Source organism: Vespa crabro, chromosome 5 (genome assembly GCF_910589235.1).
Source record: "Vespa crabro chromosome 5, iyVesCrab1.2, whole genome shotgun sequence".
NCBI classification, from domain to species: domain Eukaryota; kingdom Metazoa; phylum Arthropoda; class Insecta; order Hymenoptera; family Vespidae; genus Vespa; species Vespa crabro.
Window position 1 is genome coordinate 9,331,407 of NC_060959.1, and position 13,825 is coordinate 9,345,231.

At 36.2% G+C, this 13,825-nt stretch overlaps 1 protein-coding gene and 1 long non-coding RNA gene across 14 annotated transcripts in view; one reads left to right on the top strand and one right to left on the bottom strand.

Moving 5' to 3' along the window:
* Nucleotides 1-13,825, top strand: part of LOC124424374 — a 37,630-nt gene that overhangs the window by 141 nt on the left and 23,664 nt on the right. For 2 of the 13 annotated variants that reach the window (XM_046963328.1, XM_046963329.1), the window contains exon 1: nucleotides 10,845-11,006. Coding sequence is in view for 4 of the 13 variants with exons in the window: in XM_046963334.1 (XP_046819290.1) it covers nucleotides 10,531-10,827 (297 nt within the window). In the remaining 9 variants the exon portion in view is untranslated. The other 11 variants (XM_046963335.1, XM_046963337.1, XM_046963334.1 and 8 more) reach the window with 11 other exon arrangements.
* Nucleotides 4,643-6,998, bottom strand: LOC124424379. Its single transcript, XR_006942295.1, has 2 exons — nucleotides 6,872-6,998; nucleotides 4,643-6,274 (listed from the first exon to the last, which is right to left on the bottom strand). It is a non-coding gene; the product is annotated as an uncharacterized LOC124424379 (long non-coding RNA).

Genomic DNA, 13,825 nt, shown 5'->3' on the forward strand with positions numbered 1-13,825 from the left:
CAACCGTCACCTCGCAACCGGGGTGACGCGAAGAAGACGCGGAGGAGACGAGGACGTTAATAGGAGGAAAACGAAGAGGAGGACGCTCGCTGGCAGCTCCCTCCTTCCACCACACTTTCCTCCCCCTACCGGTCGACAACGCACACACCATGATACCATACTCCGCGTGCTTGTCTTTTGGGAGTCGTCGCGACGCTCGCCGTTGGGTGATCCTGCACGACGAGCTTTCTCCCTACCCGGTGAGTCGGCAGCACGAGTACGCACGAGAACGCACGACGAGTAATTCCCCCTTCGTCTCTCTATCTTTCCCTCTTTTCTTCCTTGTACCCGATTTCCCCTCGGCCCTACCTTTCTACCCTTTTACCAAACTCTCTCTTTCTCTCTCTCTCTCTTTTCGTCGAAAGCGACATCGTAGCGTACTATACTTTTGCACCCTTCCTCCTATAACTTTAACTCATCTCTTCCCTCGATCTCCTTCTACTATGTACACCTCTACCCTCTATCCTCTTTCTACTCTATATCAAACGAAATCCGACAAAAGCGATAAATAATACTAGCACGTTCTCGTGATCCTACCTATAAAGCAATTCTTTTTTTTTTTTTTTCTTTCTAAGTTCGACTATGGTTAGGAACAAACGTCTGTTAACACTTGTTGCGACTAGTGGTTATCATCGACCCAACTATGAATATTATTTTCATGTATTACAGCTCTTTCTTTCCCTCTCTCTCTCTCTCTCTCTCTCGTATAATATATTTATATATTTTTCGAGATAGATCGTTCTCTGTTAAAACAAAGTTTTAATAATTATTCAAGATCTTTGTTGTTTCATATGTCTCAAAATTAATTTTTCTTGAAAATATATCGTCTAGATATAGACGCGTACGAAATTATTAAAAGTTTCGTTCGTTTTATTCGCATAATAATTGATTTTATCGATCTGTCGTAGAGTAATAAAATATTTTTACGCTTAAGAAAAGAAATCGAATTGTTTAAATCGATTATAACAATGTTTGTTTTTTCTTTTTTATTTTTGTTTAATATTATCGATATATAGATAGATATGATTTACAATTATGGAAATTCATGTGCTGCTATTTACTTTGCATAATTGTATAATATACGCGCATACGTATGCGCATAGAGAAATACGGGTTCTTGCAATCGATATGCATTTTTTTTACCAATTCCTATCACGCTGTCACGGAAATTGTATTATTTATTTATACTAATTTGTTACTGTATCTTTCTTAAATCGTTTATCTACGTTTCATCGTATCAAAATGATTTGTCTTATCACATGCATAAACTTCGTGACATTTGTAAATCGTGATCGATCTTTTAAAAATTATGTTACCGCAAAGTTTCAATATATTTTTCCCAATAATATTATTGAAGTATAATTTAAAGAGATGGGAGAGAGAGGGAGAGAGAGAGAGAGAAAGAGCGCGAGAGAGAGGAAACGCTGGGATATTTTTATTATCAGATTTTTTTCATAAATCATATGAAAAGTTAATCACATTCGTTGATCCCACGAGTCAATTATAAGGGAAAAGAAATTTTCATATTTCATGCAACGATATTATTGATGTAAAAATAATGTGATCGCAAATTTTCGATATTTTCTCTTTCCTTTTTTTATTTATTTTTTATTGATTTATTTATTTATTTATTTTTTTTTTATATAAATAATATTATTGATATAAAATTTGACGAGAGACGAATCGCTTAGATATTTTTATCATCGTACTTTTAATAAACCATTTGAAAAGTTAATTACATTCGTTTATCCTTCGAGTCAATCATCGGACAAAAAGAAAAAGAAGAAAAAGGAAAAATTTTTTTTTCATGTCGCCAATCAAAGCTTTCGTGATTAATTGACTTTCGTATTAATCCAAGTTATAACTGGGTCAGAGTAATGTCAGAACTAGATAGAAAGCGGTTGGTCATTTTTCTTCGTTAGAAATGGTATAAAACGTAAAAATCGTTATTCAATCACGACTTACGGGAAAATCTCGATCTAGCTTAATTGTTCAATGTAATAATTAATATCGATGATATTAAAGGGGATGGGGGAGAGAAATGAAAGATTTCTTATCGATTAATTATAATACGTAATGTAAAAAAAAAAAAAAAACAAAAAAGAAAAATATTGTACTAGTTACGTTCAATTGAAAGAGGGATTGTAGTAGTAGGAAACATTGAAAATCAAGTTTGGTAGTCGATTAAACGTAGCAATTTGACGTCAATTAATAGTATTTGCGGTCGTGTCGAATTAGTTTCCTCTGTTCGAAATTGCTTGTTTGACTGGCCGAGGAGAAACGGTTAACCTAACGGATTGCTTTATAATTCGTCGTTGGAATTCTAGTCGTGAAATTTCAAAGAGAGAAAGAGAAAGGGAGAAGAGAGAGAGAGAGAGAGAGAGAGAGAGAGAGAGAGAGAGAGAGAAAGAGAGAGGGAGCGAGGGAAAACCTTTAGCACGTTGAGAGCTTCGTTAACGGAGGTTCGGTTCATTTGTCTCGTTTAGTTGTAACAATACGTTCAAAGAAATTCGACGCAAGTAAGCGGTACTTTGATCAAGACCAACATCGATTCAACCTCTATCATTTAACTTCAATATCTCGTTTTTCGATAAGTACGTGTTTTTCTAAAAAAAAAAAAAAAAAAAAAAAAAAAAAAAAAAAATTCATCAATAGCTGATAGATCCTTTTAACAGCGGAATTAAATTATAAATAGTTAAAGGATCAATTTAAATTATTTAAGAGGAATTGAAAAGTCCATTTTTTATATTTTCCTTCTTTCTTTTTTCTTTTATATATATATATATATATATATTTTTTTTTTTTCTATACTCTTCGAAACGATGTATAATTCTTAAAACAATACGTGAATGTAAAGAAAAAAGAGAGAGATAGAGAGAGAAAGAGATAATAGAGAAGTTTATAGGGAAAATATTCTCACGATGTAAAGGACTTCGTTTTAATTTTTCCCTGAAGAGCTCTTAAGGGAGTCGACCTTCTTGTACCGATGGATCCGAGAAGTCCATCCAGAGAAAGGAGAACGATTAAAAACGAAGCTAATAAATTGGTTTAAAGTGCTTTCAAGATGGCACCACTGATGGTACATTGTAGAAGGATGGTAGAAAGAGGTAACTAGAAGAATCTATCCGATTTTAAAAGTGTCTCGACGTCTTAACGAGGTGTCTTTCTTTACGGCTCTTCGTTTTTCATAAATAATATATTCATACTCTCTCTCCATCTCTCTCTCTCCATCTCTCTCTCTCTCTCTCTCTCTCTCTCTCTCTCTCTCTCTCTCTCTCTACTCTTTCTTTTTCGTCGATTATTCAAAACTTTTCTTTTAATTTTTTTTTAATTAACTTCATGAAATCACCGTGAACGAACGAAAACTCGTCTAATCTCGTCTAATCTAATTCGTTTGCCAAATTAATTCGGATTAATATTTTAAATAAATATGATCAATATTTACAATAAATTATAGATATCAGTTCGTGTAATATAAATGACGCCACAATCCTGACGCAACCCTGATATTTAATTATTTACACTGATCAAAATATTCTGCGATCATTTATATTACAAAATATGTATTATTTATTAATTAAATATAAAATTTATTGAATAAATAAACGTAGAAGTGATTTAATTCTTGGATTAAATTTAATTGATTTAAGAATTGAAATTAAAAAGAAAGAAAGAAAAAAGAAAAGAAAGAAAATATTTCTGGCCAATCCAGACGTAATAATCGAAGTTCTTAAAAAAAAAAAAAAAAGAAAAGAAAAAGAAATAAAAAGAAAAAAACGACTCGCGATTTCCATTAAAAATATTAGGTATACATTACAAGTAAAAATAACTTTTTAATATTTCGTAGTTACCAAACCGCGAATATCTACGTATGTGTATCTCGCGTGGGAACGTAATTACCGAAAATCCATTAGAATGCAAAAGTTGTTCTTACCCTTCTCGAGTAGAAGTAAACGTGAACGCACAAACTAAACTTCGAACGTAAACTTCTATCTAAAACTTTTCCCTAACGTGACATCATGCACACAGTTAAGAGGGAAGGTAAGGGTTTTGCTACTCTCTTATGTTTCGATGCGCTCGCTTGTTAAACGATTTGATGGATTATTCTGTGCGTATCAGGAAATTTTATGCGAATTCCTTCTAAAAGTTACACCAAATTGGAATGAATCGTTAAATTTACGAAAAAAAAAAAGAAAAAAGAAAAAAGAAAGAAAATAAGAAACATTTCAGCATTAAAATTGTCTGTTTTTCGTACATTCACAAAACTATTATGCCGAAGAGAGTGGATCAAAAGTTCTTAGACTTATCTATACATAGTTTTATCTGATAAAGAAAAGAAGAAGAAGAGAAAGAAAAAAGGAAAGGAAAAAAAAAAAAGAACAAAAAAAGGAAAAGAAAAAAATTCGTCTAAAAAGTTTCTAAGAGAAAAATTGCTTCTTAAGATCATCTAGAAACTTTGAGCCGATCTAGAAAAATTTTGTTCTCCTCAGTATGTCCGTCAGACACTTTTATACACACACGTGCGCGCACACGCGCACACACAAACACACGAAGATACATATATGAAGAGAAACGTCACGAAATATATACGAAGATAGATATATGAAGTGAAACGTCACGTAAACTTTAAGAATGATCTCTATGGAACCGTCAAAAAATAAAGAGGAGAGAGGTAAAAAAAAAGGAAGGAAAGGAGAAAGAAAAAAAAGAAGTAAAGAAACAAAAATCGACGCAACGGGAAAGCTGCGAGAAAGAATCGTGTTTACTTGGTAATACCATTTTGTGCGTTAATGGGTTTCTATACATCGTCGAACTCTTTGCGAAGCCCTCCTCCGCTACCTCTTTCTCCCTCTTTCTTTCTCTCTCTCCGCAGGGGATAAAGTCGACGACTCGTATCATCGATTTCGAGCTATACGCGGAAAGGAGCGAGAGCTCTCTTTTCAGCGACTCGTATAATCACGTCCTTTAGCTCGACCGCCAAAGGTGCAGCCGAATGGCCTTTTCAAGCCTCATAAACTCGGTGACGTACATTATGGGGTAGTTGCGAATCTATCTTTGTGCAATGACGCCGAGAATCTGGATTGATCGAAGGGGAAATCGCCGATAAAGACGAGCCGTTCAATGTAAATCCATCCGTTTAATTAGTCCAAAGCCAAAGCCATATTTTATAATAATAATAATAATAATAATAATAATAATAATAATAATAATAATAATAATAATAATAATAATAATAATAATAGTAAGGAGAAGAAAACGAAGAAAAAAAATTTTTTTTTTTTAAATAATAGATAGATGATAATAATAATAATGTCGTATAAGGATCATCAATTGACATCGTCGTTACTCGAATAGATTTTTTATTCCTTTTATTTATTTTTTATTTATTTACTTATTTATCTTTATTTTTCTTTTTTCTTTTTTGATAGAGAGAGAGAAAACAGTTTCGAAGTTTCATATCTTTCGAATGAATAATTTATTCAACTCTCTCTCTCTCTCTTCTCTTCCTTTTTTTTTTTTTTTTTGAACGTACGCATTTTATGCGCTTCGTGGGCTGCTCTGTCGCGATACGATTCAGAAAAGATCATTGCATTCCCCGAGGACCTGCTACGAGCGCGGCCCTACCTTACCTGTTAGTAAATATTACTTAACTTTATTACCTGTTACTACTCGATGTCACCATCACATCGTGGTCAAATCGTCGTAAAGAAAAGATCGCATTTTATTGTACACATTTCTTTTTCTTATGTTATTTATAATAGATCTAATAGTAGCTCATTTCCTGTAAACAACATGTCTACATAACTACTTATATGTGTTATATAGATAACAAACTACCTATCTTCCTACGTTTGTACGTATGTACGTACGAGCCATTTACTTTTTACTATCGTATTTTTTTTTCTTTATGTTAAGGTAAAAAAAAGGTAATTTAAAGCATACATACATATATATATATATATGACTCTCAAAATCGAGAACGATGCGAGTATCTATAGTTGGTATTCTTAATATCGATAGAAGTATTTCATCGTTGACGTAGTTGTCCTCTTTCATCGTCGTCATCATCGTCGTCGTCGTCGTCGTCGTCGTCGTCGTCGTCGTCGTCGTCGTCGTCGTCGTCGTCGTCGTCGTCATCGTCGTCGTCGTTTAGAAAGTATCTCCTTATGGAACGATTTGCAAGCGTGGCCTATTTCCAAGTGTTACTCGCGAATCGAGAGAAAGGTTAATGAGGCTGAGGAAAAAAGAAGATAAGAGATAAAGATAGAGATAGATAGAGAGATAGATAGATATAGAGATAGATAGAAAGAAAAAGAGAGAGAGAGAGAAAGCAACGACGTAGAGGAAACGCTCAAGTGGTCGAAGAGGTTGGGACCACACGGAGAGGAAGTGTCGGAGAGAGAGAGAGAGAAAGAGAGAGAGAGAGAGAGAGAGAGAGAGAGAGAGAGTCACTATAGGGAGTACCGTGGGATGGAAAAGAGCGAGGGGGAAAGAGAGAGAAGCGTGTTCGATCGAGCCTCGTTCGGTCTCTCCCTTTCCTCCATCCTCTTCCCTGTCCCGTCCTCGCCACTCTTTCTCGCTTCAGCCCCTCGATGTACAAGTTCCACGTTTGTGTATAATACCAAGCTCTAGAATCAATATGGGCTCTGAGGCACGGTCGTTTGAAAATTACGCTTCGCATAAACCAAAAGAGGAAGACAAGTTCGTACTCGACGATCTATCTCTATCTATCTCTATCTCTCTTCTCATTCCCCCTTCTCTTTCTCTCTCTTTCTCTTTTGAGTATCGTAGCGATAGCTATCTCTAATAAGCGTCGATAAGTCTTCTTTACCTAATTAGTACCACACCAATTAACGCATCGTCTCATGTAAGCTTCGGAAATTTTGCACAGCTAATACCGTGTTACTACATCCTCCTTCCCCTAGACTCTTCCCTTCATCGTTCACCTTTCCTGTCCGCCTGACCGCCCTTCCAAAAGCCCGTCCTATTATCTTTCATATAAGCTCTTACTCGTCGAGATAGAGAGAACGTTTGTTTGTCGCGAAATTTCTCTCTGATGCATTATAATGTATATATATGTTACGCTTCCTTGCTTGCTTGCTTGCTTGTTTGCTTACGTTAGACTTCCGGTCGGAAGAATTTGTCTCCTATGTGACGTGGAGTTACGCCTATTCGTTTCCTGGGTTGCGTCTCGTTAATCGTTAAACCGTTAATGTGAAAAATAACAAGGGGAGAGATAAAGGAAGATTGAACGATAGATAAACGACGATGACGACAACGATGATGACAACAACAAAGACAACAACGACGACGATGATGACAATAAAAAAGACAACAATGACGACGACAATGACGACAACCACGAAGGTTTTTATCTATGAAGTTAAGATCTCAGGTCAGGTGTTTTACTAGATTCATAGGTTTAGATCGTATTTAACGGTAGGGGTCTTTCGCATTGGGCTCGATGAATCCCGGGCTTCCAGGAGAGCCCAAAAGCCAATGGAGTCCTGGTGCGCCAGCGCAATTCCCAGTCCCACAGTCGGGGAGTAAAACCCACCCTCCCTTCCAGCGCACATTCTCTCGCAACCGGAGTTCTCCCTATCCCACCCATTTACTTGCTACGATCCATCCTCGATGGAGGAGGCAAGCTACCTCCCCTATGGCTATATATATATATATATATATATATATATGTATTTATATTAATAATACCTATCTCTATATACTCTATTATCCTTCTTAACAATACTTTTAAATATTCCGTTATTACGAACATCGAAAATATTATATATATGTATTTATATTAATAATACCTATCTCTATGTACTCTATTATCCCTCTTAACAATACTTTTAAATATTCTGTTATTACGAACATCGAAAATATTTAAGTGACTCATTTGTTCTCTTATATAGGGGGATAATCGTCCTATTCTTCCTCTTCTTTTTCTTCTCTACCTCCACCTTTTTCCTCTTCTTTCTCCTCCTCCTCCTCTTCCTCCTTCTTCTTCTTCTTTCATTTCGACTTTTGTTCGTCCATAAAATATATCTATCCCCCTTGACCGTATTCTAACCGTTAGTGATAGACATATAGTTAGCCTTTTTGTCAGATAAACTTCCTCTCGATTATCGTCAAGTCAAACTACATCTCCTCGATCTTTGAGAAACGAATTGGATTTTCAGTATAAATGCGTTTCTCTATCCCTTTCACGTGTAATAAAATAAAAAAAGAAGAAGAAACAGAGAGAGAGAGAGAGAGAGAGAAAGAGAGAAAGATAAAAGAGTGAGAGCAAAAGGGAGAAGATGGATGAGATGGAACAAAAGAAGAAAATCATGGGAGTTTGGACGACGAGAATGATAGATAAAAGGAGGGTGGAAGTAGACGGAATCGTTAGATAGCAACCATGACTGGAAAGAGCTACTGACAACGGAGGGATGCCTGCAATTGCGAGGTCGATGCCCGAAAAACAGTTGCCTTGTTTTAGCTCCAAGCAGAAAAAGAAAGAGAGAAAGAGACAGAGAAGAGAGCAAAAAAAGAGACTGCAATGTTTCTCAAATGGACACGTTACTTACTACACTTCTCCGTTCTTCTTCCGTCATCTCTTATATCTTTTTTCTACTTCTCCACCCACCACCTCTCACCCTCCGACGTATTCTCTCACACGATGAATTATTCTTCTCATTACCTTTCAGTGTTTTTGATTACGGAGCGCAGTAAGTAACTTGTCTTCTCCTACCTTACCGCCCCGCCTCTATTAATAACTAGAAGCAATTTAAGTCAAGATATATTTCTTCGGATTATATTATTTCCAATAATATTTTGCCATTAATCTTATACGAGAATTATATTACTATTGTACTTCTTTTTTTTTTCCCCTTACATTTCTTTCCTTCTTTTTTTCTTCTTCTTCTTCTTCTTCTTTGGATAATGCGAGAAAATGAATGAGATTTATGCAGTTTTGCATCTCGTATAAATTTCTCATAAACCTTTTTTCCTTTCGATAAAAAGAATGTAACATTTCTCAACAATAAGTACGAGTGAATATGTAAAAGAGATGAAAAAGTAATCACGGACAATCAACGATTCCCTGAAAAGTGATATCATTTATCGTTGCCTTTTTTTTTACAGCGATTCCATGAGCTCGTTGCATATGTATCCCCAGTTCTCGAACCAACCATTCGGATACATAATAAAGAAACATTTCTTTCTCAGAGAGAAAGATGATATCGATGCTCTAATGTAAAGACGGATCGTTTCGTTCTTTCTTTTTTTTTTTTTTTTTGTACATTCATTCTTTCATATCTCTCGATAGAGTTGAAATAATTTTCTGCAATATCCAACGCCAAGATGGATCGAAGGTATATTTGAATTTCCATAGATAGTGGCATTTAATTCACAAGACAAGCAATATCGTGTAACATATGTATGGATGACCCGTTAGATCGTCGTTGTTGTCGTTGTGCGTACATACGTAAATACCGTGTATATGTGTATGTATACAACTTTGTACATCATCGCGGTCAAGTACATGTATAGAATACGGAAAGGAATATGCATCGATCCTCTCTTCATTTTCTATTTTCTTACTTCCCACATCCCTCTTATCAATCTTATTTTTTTGTTGATTCCCATACGTTAGATTCCCGCATAGAGGAAACGTGAAGGGAAAGGTGTGACATGCTTGAAGAGAGAGAAAGAGAGAAAGAGAGAGTATCGTAGAGGTCGCAACCCCAGAACAAACACTTTCGCGACGAGAGTCTGTCGCGTATTGAAAAGTACCGTGCGTGCTGTTGCGGATGTATCGTGTAAGAAGCGAGCGAGAGTAATGTGGTGGGGGGCGAGGGAGTACAACCGGGAAGCGTGGTCGAGCGTCCGAAGTCGACCGAAGTTGAACGGCGGAAGTGGCCGAGCGTAACCGACGGCGAGCGTCGACCGAGTCTCGGCGGCTGGACGCTTTGGTACGGGCTCAGTGTGTGCATAGCGGCCGGCCGGCCGACGTGCATTGTCGTCGACGGGGGTGGCGTTACGCTACCGAACCGATTTCTTATTTTTCATTCTCTCTCTCTCTCTCTTTTTCTCATACAAACACAAATACACACACACATACACACAGAGAAATACATTCTCTTTATTCACTTTTGTTTCCTTCCTTTTTCCAAACGTCCGTCGCACGCACGCTCGGTTTTCCGTCCCTCATTTACGCGGTGCGTCCGTTCGTTTTTGACGACGCTGTCATATATCTTTTCTTTTTTTTTTTTTTTTTTTTTCTTTGTCAATCATCGTCGTCATCGTCGTTGTTGTTGTCGTCGTCGGGAGGCAAGCGTGTGCGCGATCGGGACCAACGCAAGAAGGCGTCGTCGTCGTGGCAGCGTTCCTTTCGTTTCTAACGTCCCCGGCGTCGTCCCTGGCGACGACGACGGCAACGGTGACGTCGCGAGGGGGCCCGATAGGCCCCTCGTCGATAACGTCGAGAAAGGCAGAAAGCCAAGGATGGAGGAGCTCGTCGAGCTTCTAGGCTCGCCTTGGAGACGATCCGAACGCGTACTGTGCGCTCTACTCTGCGCGGGCGTTACCCCATCGTTGTTATCATCGTCATCGTCGCCGTCGTCGTCGTCGTCGTCGTCGTCGTCGTCGTTGTCGTCGTCGCCGCCGCCGTCATCGTCATCTTTATCCTTGTCATCGTCGTTGACGTCGTCGTTGTCGTCGTCGTCGTCGTCGTCCTTCTCGCGTAGAGGATATCACTCGTCTCAGCGCCACGAGTGGCAGGCTCTCCTCCGAACGGAGAAGGTACACCCTCGCGCTTCCTTTTTCAGTACTCTACTGGCTTGAGCTAGAGAGAGGTCGTCGATCGTACGCGCATCTCTAACCACGATTTATCGAACCAGTGCACGCAGATTACGGTCCTCCTTTCACTTCTTCGTTTCCTTAATCGCTTGCCTAGCTCGTTGCAGCTATGTTCGAAGATGGTTAGACTGCTTTTTTCTTCTTTTTTTTTTTCTTTTTTCTTTTTCTTTTTTTTCAAATACTCACGCGTCTCGATACTTAGATAGCCGTCGAGTAATATAAACATAATCGCTCTTTAACTGCGTCAGTATTATTCGTACGCGAGTTCCTTCGCGAATTCTTTGCTCGGCGTTTTACGAGTAACCGAGCACGACTCCAGCACGGATATTGATAATTTTTTCATTTCTTCGGAATTAATGGCAACATATAACAAATGTAGCCGGATTTCGCTGTCCTACGATACTATCAACTCTTGCTTATTTTTTCTTTCTTTCGATACAAGAAACTCTCTACAAAGTGTTACGCGTAACGTCATTGAATTATAAAATATACGATACCAATCAGATTCGCCTTTTGTTGACTAAAATAACTAGGATATTCCGATACTAGACTTAACTAACTTTCTTTTATTTTCTAATCCGTTCGAGCATCTTAATGACGTTGCGTAAATGTAAACTTCCCTTTTTAAATTATCTCGACCTTCTTTCTATATACGTCGGAGACCTAACACGTGCGCAACATACTTAATATGCCCAGGAATTTCGATCCTCACTTTAACCCTTTGAAATTATATATTCAAGACGAATATTTAACGAATGCCTTATCTATTTACATATATATATATATATATATATATATATATATATATATATATATATATATATATATATGCTTAAACATTACATTATTATATTTTCTTATAACGTTTAGTTTGAACAGACTCGAAGGGAAAAAATTAGTGTCGGATGATTGGCAATTGTAATAATATATTCGAGAGGGAAAGAGAGAGAGAGAGAGAGAGAGAGAGAGAGAAAGTCCACGAATGTCATTAAGCAACATTATCTAATATATATATATATATATATATATATCTACGTTCATATTATATATTGAATAAACTTCGATAAATAGTAATGTCTTGTATTTATAAAGTTCTCAGTTAACTATCGTAGTAAATCTTAACTGGCGCAAAGTCACTCGCGTTGTTATCGATGATATATTTTCGAAAAAAAAAAAGAAAGAAAAAAGAAAACAAACAAAGGAGAGAGAGGAAGAGAGAAAGAGAGAGAGAGAGAGAGAGAGAGAGAGGAAGAGAGAAAGAGAGAGAGAGAGAGAGAGAGAGAGAGGAAGAGAGAGAGAGAGAAAGACTTATGACATTATTACGATGTTTCTTCGTTGTCGTCGTTGTTTTTCATTTTTTTGTTATAATTTTTTTCTTTTTCTTTTCCTTTTCTCTCTCTCTCTCTACATACACACACACACACACACACACATATATTTTATATAGTATACACGCGAAACAATATATTACTGATAATGAAGATTGGAAAATGGTATCGATTCGATAAACCTTGTGCATCGTTTGTCATAAATACATTCGTACGAAACTACCGTGTGTGTGTGTATATATATATATATATAAATTATATACATACATAAATATGTGCATATATATATATATATATATGTGTATGTACGTATGTACGTATGCATGTATAATCATGACACTTGTGTTTTTTCTTTCGTCGACCGATGACAATATAATTTTCTGATAATCTATTTATTTATCGACGGTTTAATGACGAAAGAACGAAGTGATCCTCCGTAAATATGAAAACAATCGATTATCTAAATATCAATTTTAAACAAAATAACGCGTCGAACGTTTAAACTTTGAAATAATCCTTGTTGAAGCCATTTTTAAATAATATTTTTCTATAATTTTGTTACGATTTATAACTTCTTTTCTTTTTTCTCTCTCTCTCTCTCTCTCTCACACACATCCTTCTCTCCAATCTCCTTTTCTTGCCTCAAAAGAGTTTTACAAACGTTGAAACATCGAGAAATGCTTTCGACAATTTTCTAATTATTTCTTACTCCACCTCTTCCCATTCTCCATCTCCACTATACTCGAGAATAAAAATTCTACGTAGAAACGAGGTCGAAGAGAAGAAAAACTACGACCCTTTTTCTTTTAATTTCTTTTTTATTTATTTATTTCTTTCTTTTCATTTTATTTAGTTATTTATTTATTTATTTTTTCTTTATTTTCTTTCTCTTTTAATATTCCTCTTCACCTTAGCTACTAACCCAGAAGAATTTTTGCGTTGCATTTCATTCTTTATCTATCTTATCGTGGAGGATAAAAAAGAAAGAAAGAAAGAAAGAAAGGAAAAAAGAGAGAAAGAGTTTTCCTGTTTATTCATCGTATCGAAACACGTTCGTAAGAAAAGTATTCGCAATGATCTATGTATGTATGTATGTATGAAACGACGAATGTATACATATAATAACATTATCGAAGGAAAATCGTCAAGACGTTTGACGCGTGCCATTTTTCCTTTCTATGTTTATTTCTATCTTTCTTACCAAATAGCGAACTATAGTTACGTTCGAATCCATAGTTATAAAGATATAACATATCACATATGCATATAAATATACATACATATATATACATATATATACATATATATACATACATATATACATATATACATACATATACATACATATACATACATGCATACATACATAAATAAATATATATGTATGCGTGCGTGGTGCGAATAAATAAATATATATAATATAATATATATATATATATATATATATATATATATATATATATATATATATGTATATATACATGCGATAGCTCTAAAGACGGGAGTAATATCGAAGGAGATAATAAAAGACTTCTTCATTTATTTCTCTGGACGGTATATCGGCTGATCGATTTTCTCTCTCTCTCTCTCTCTCTCTCTCTCCCTATCTCTCT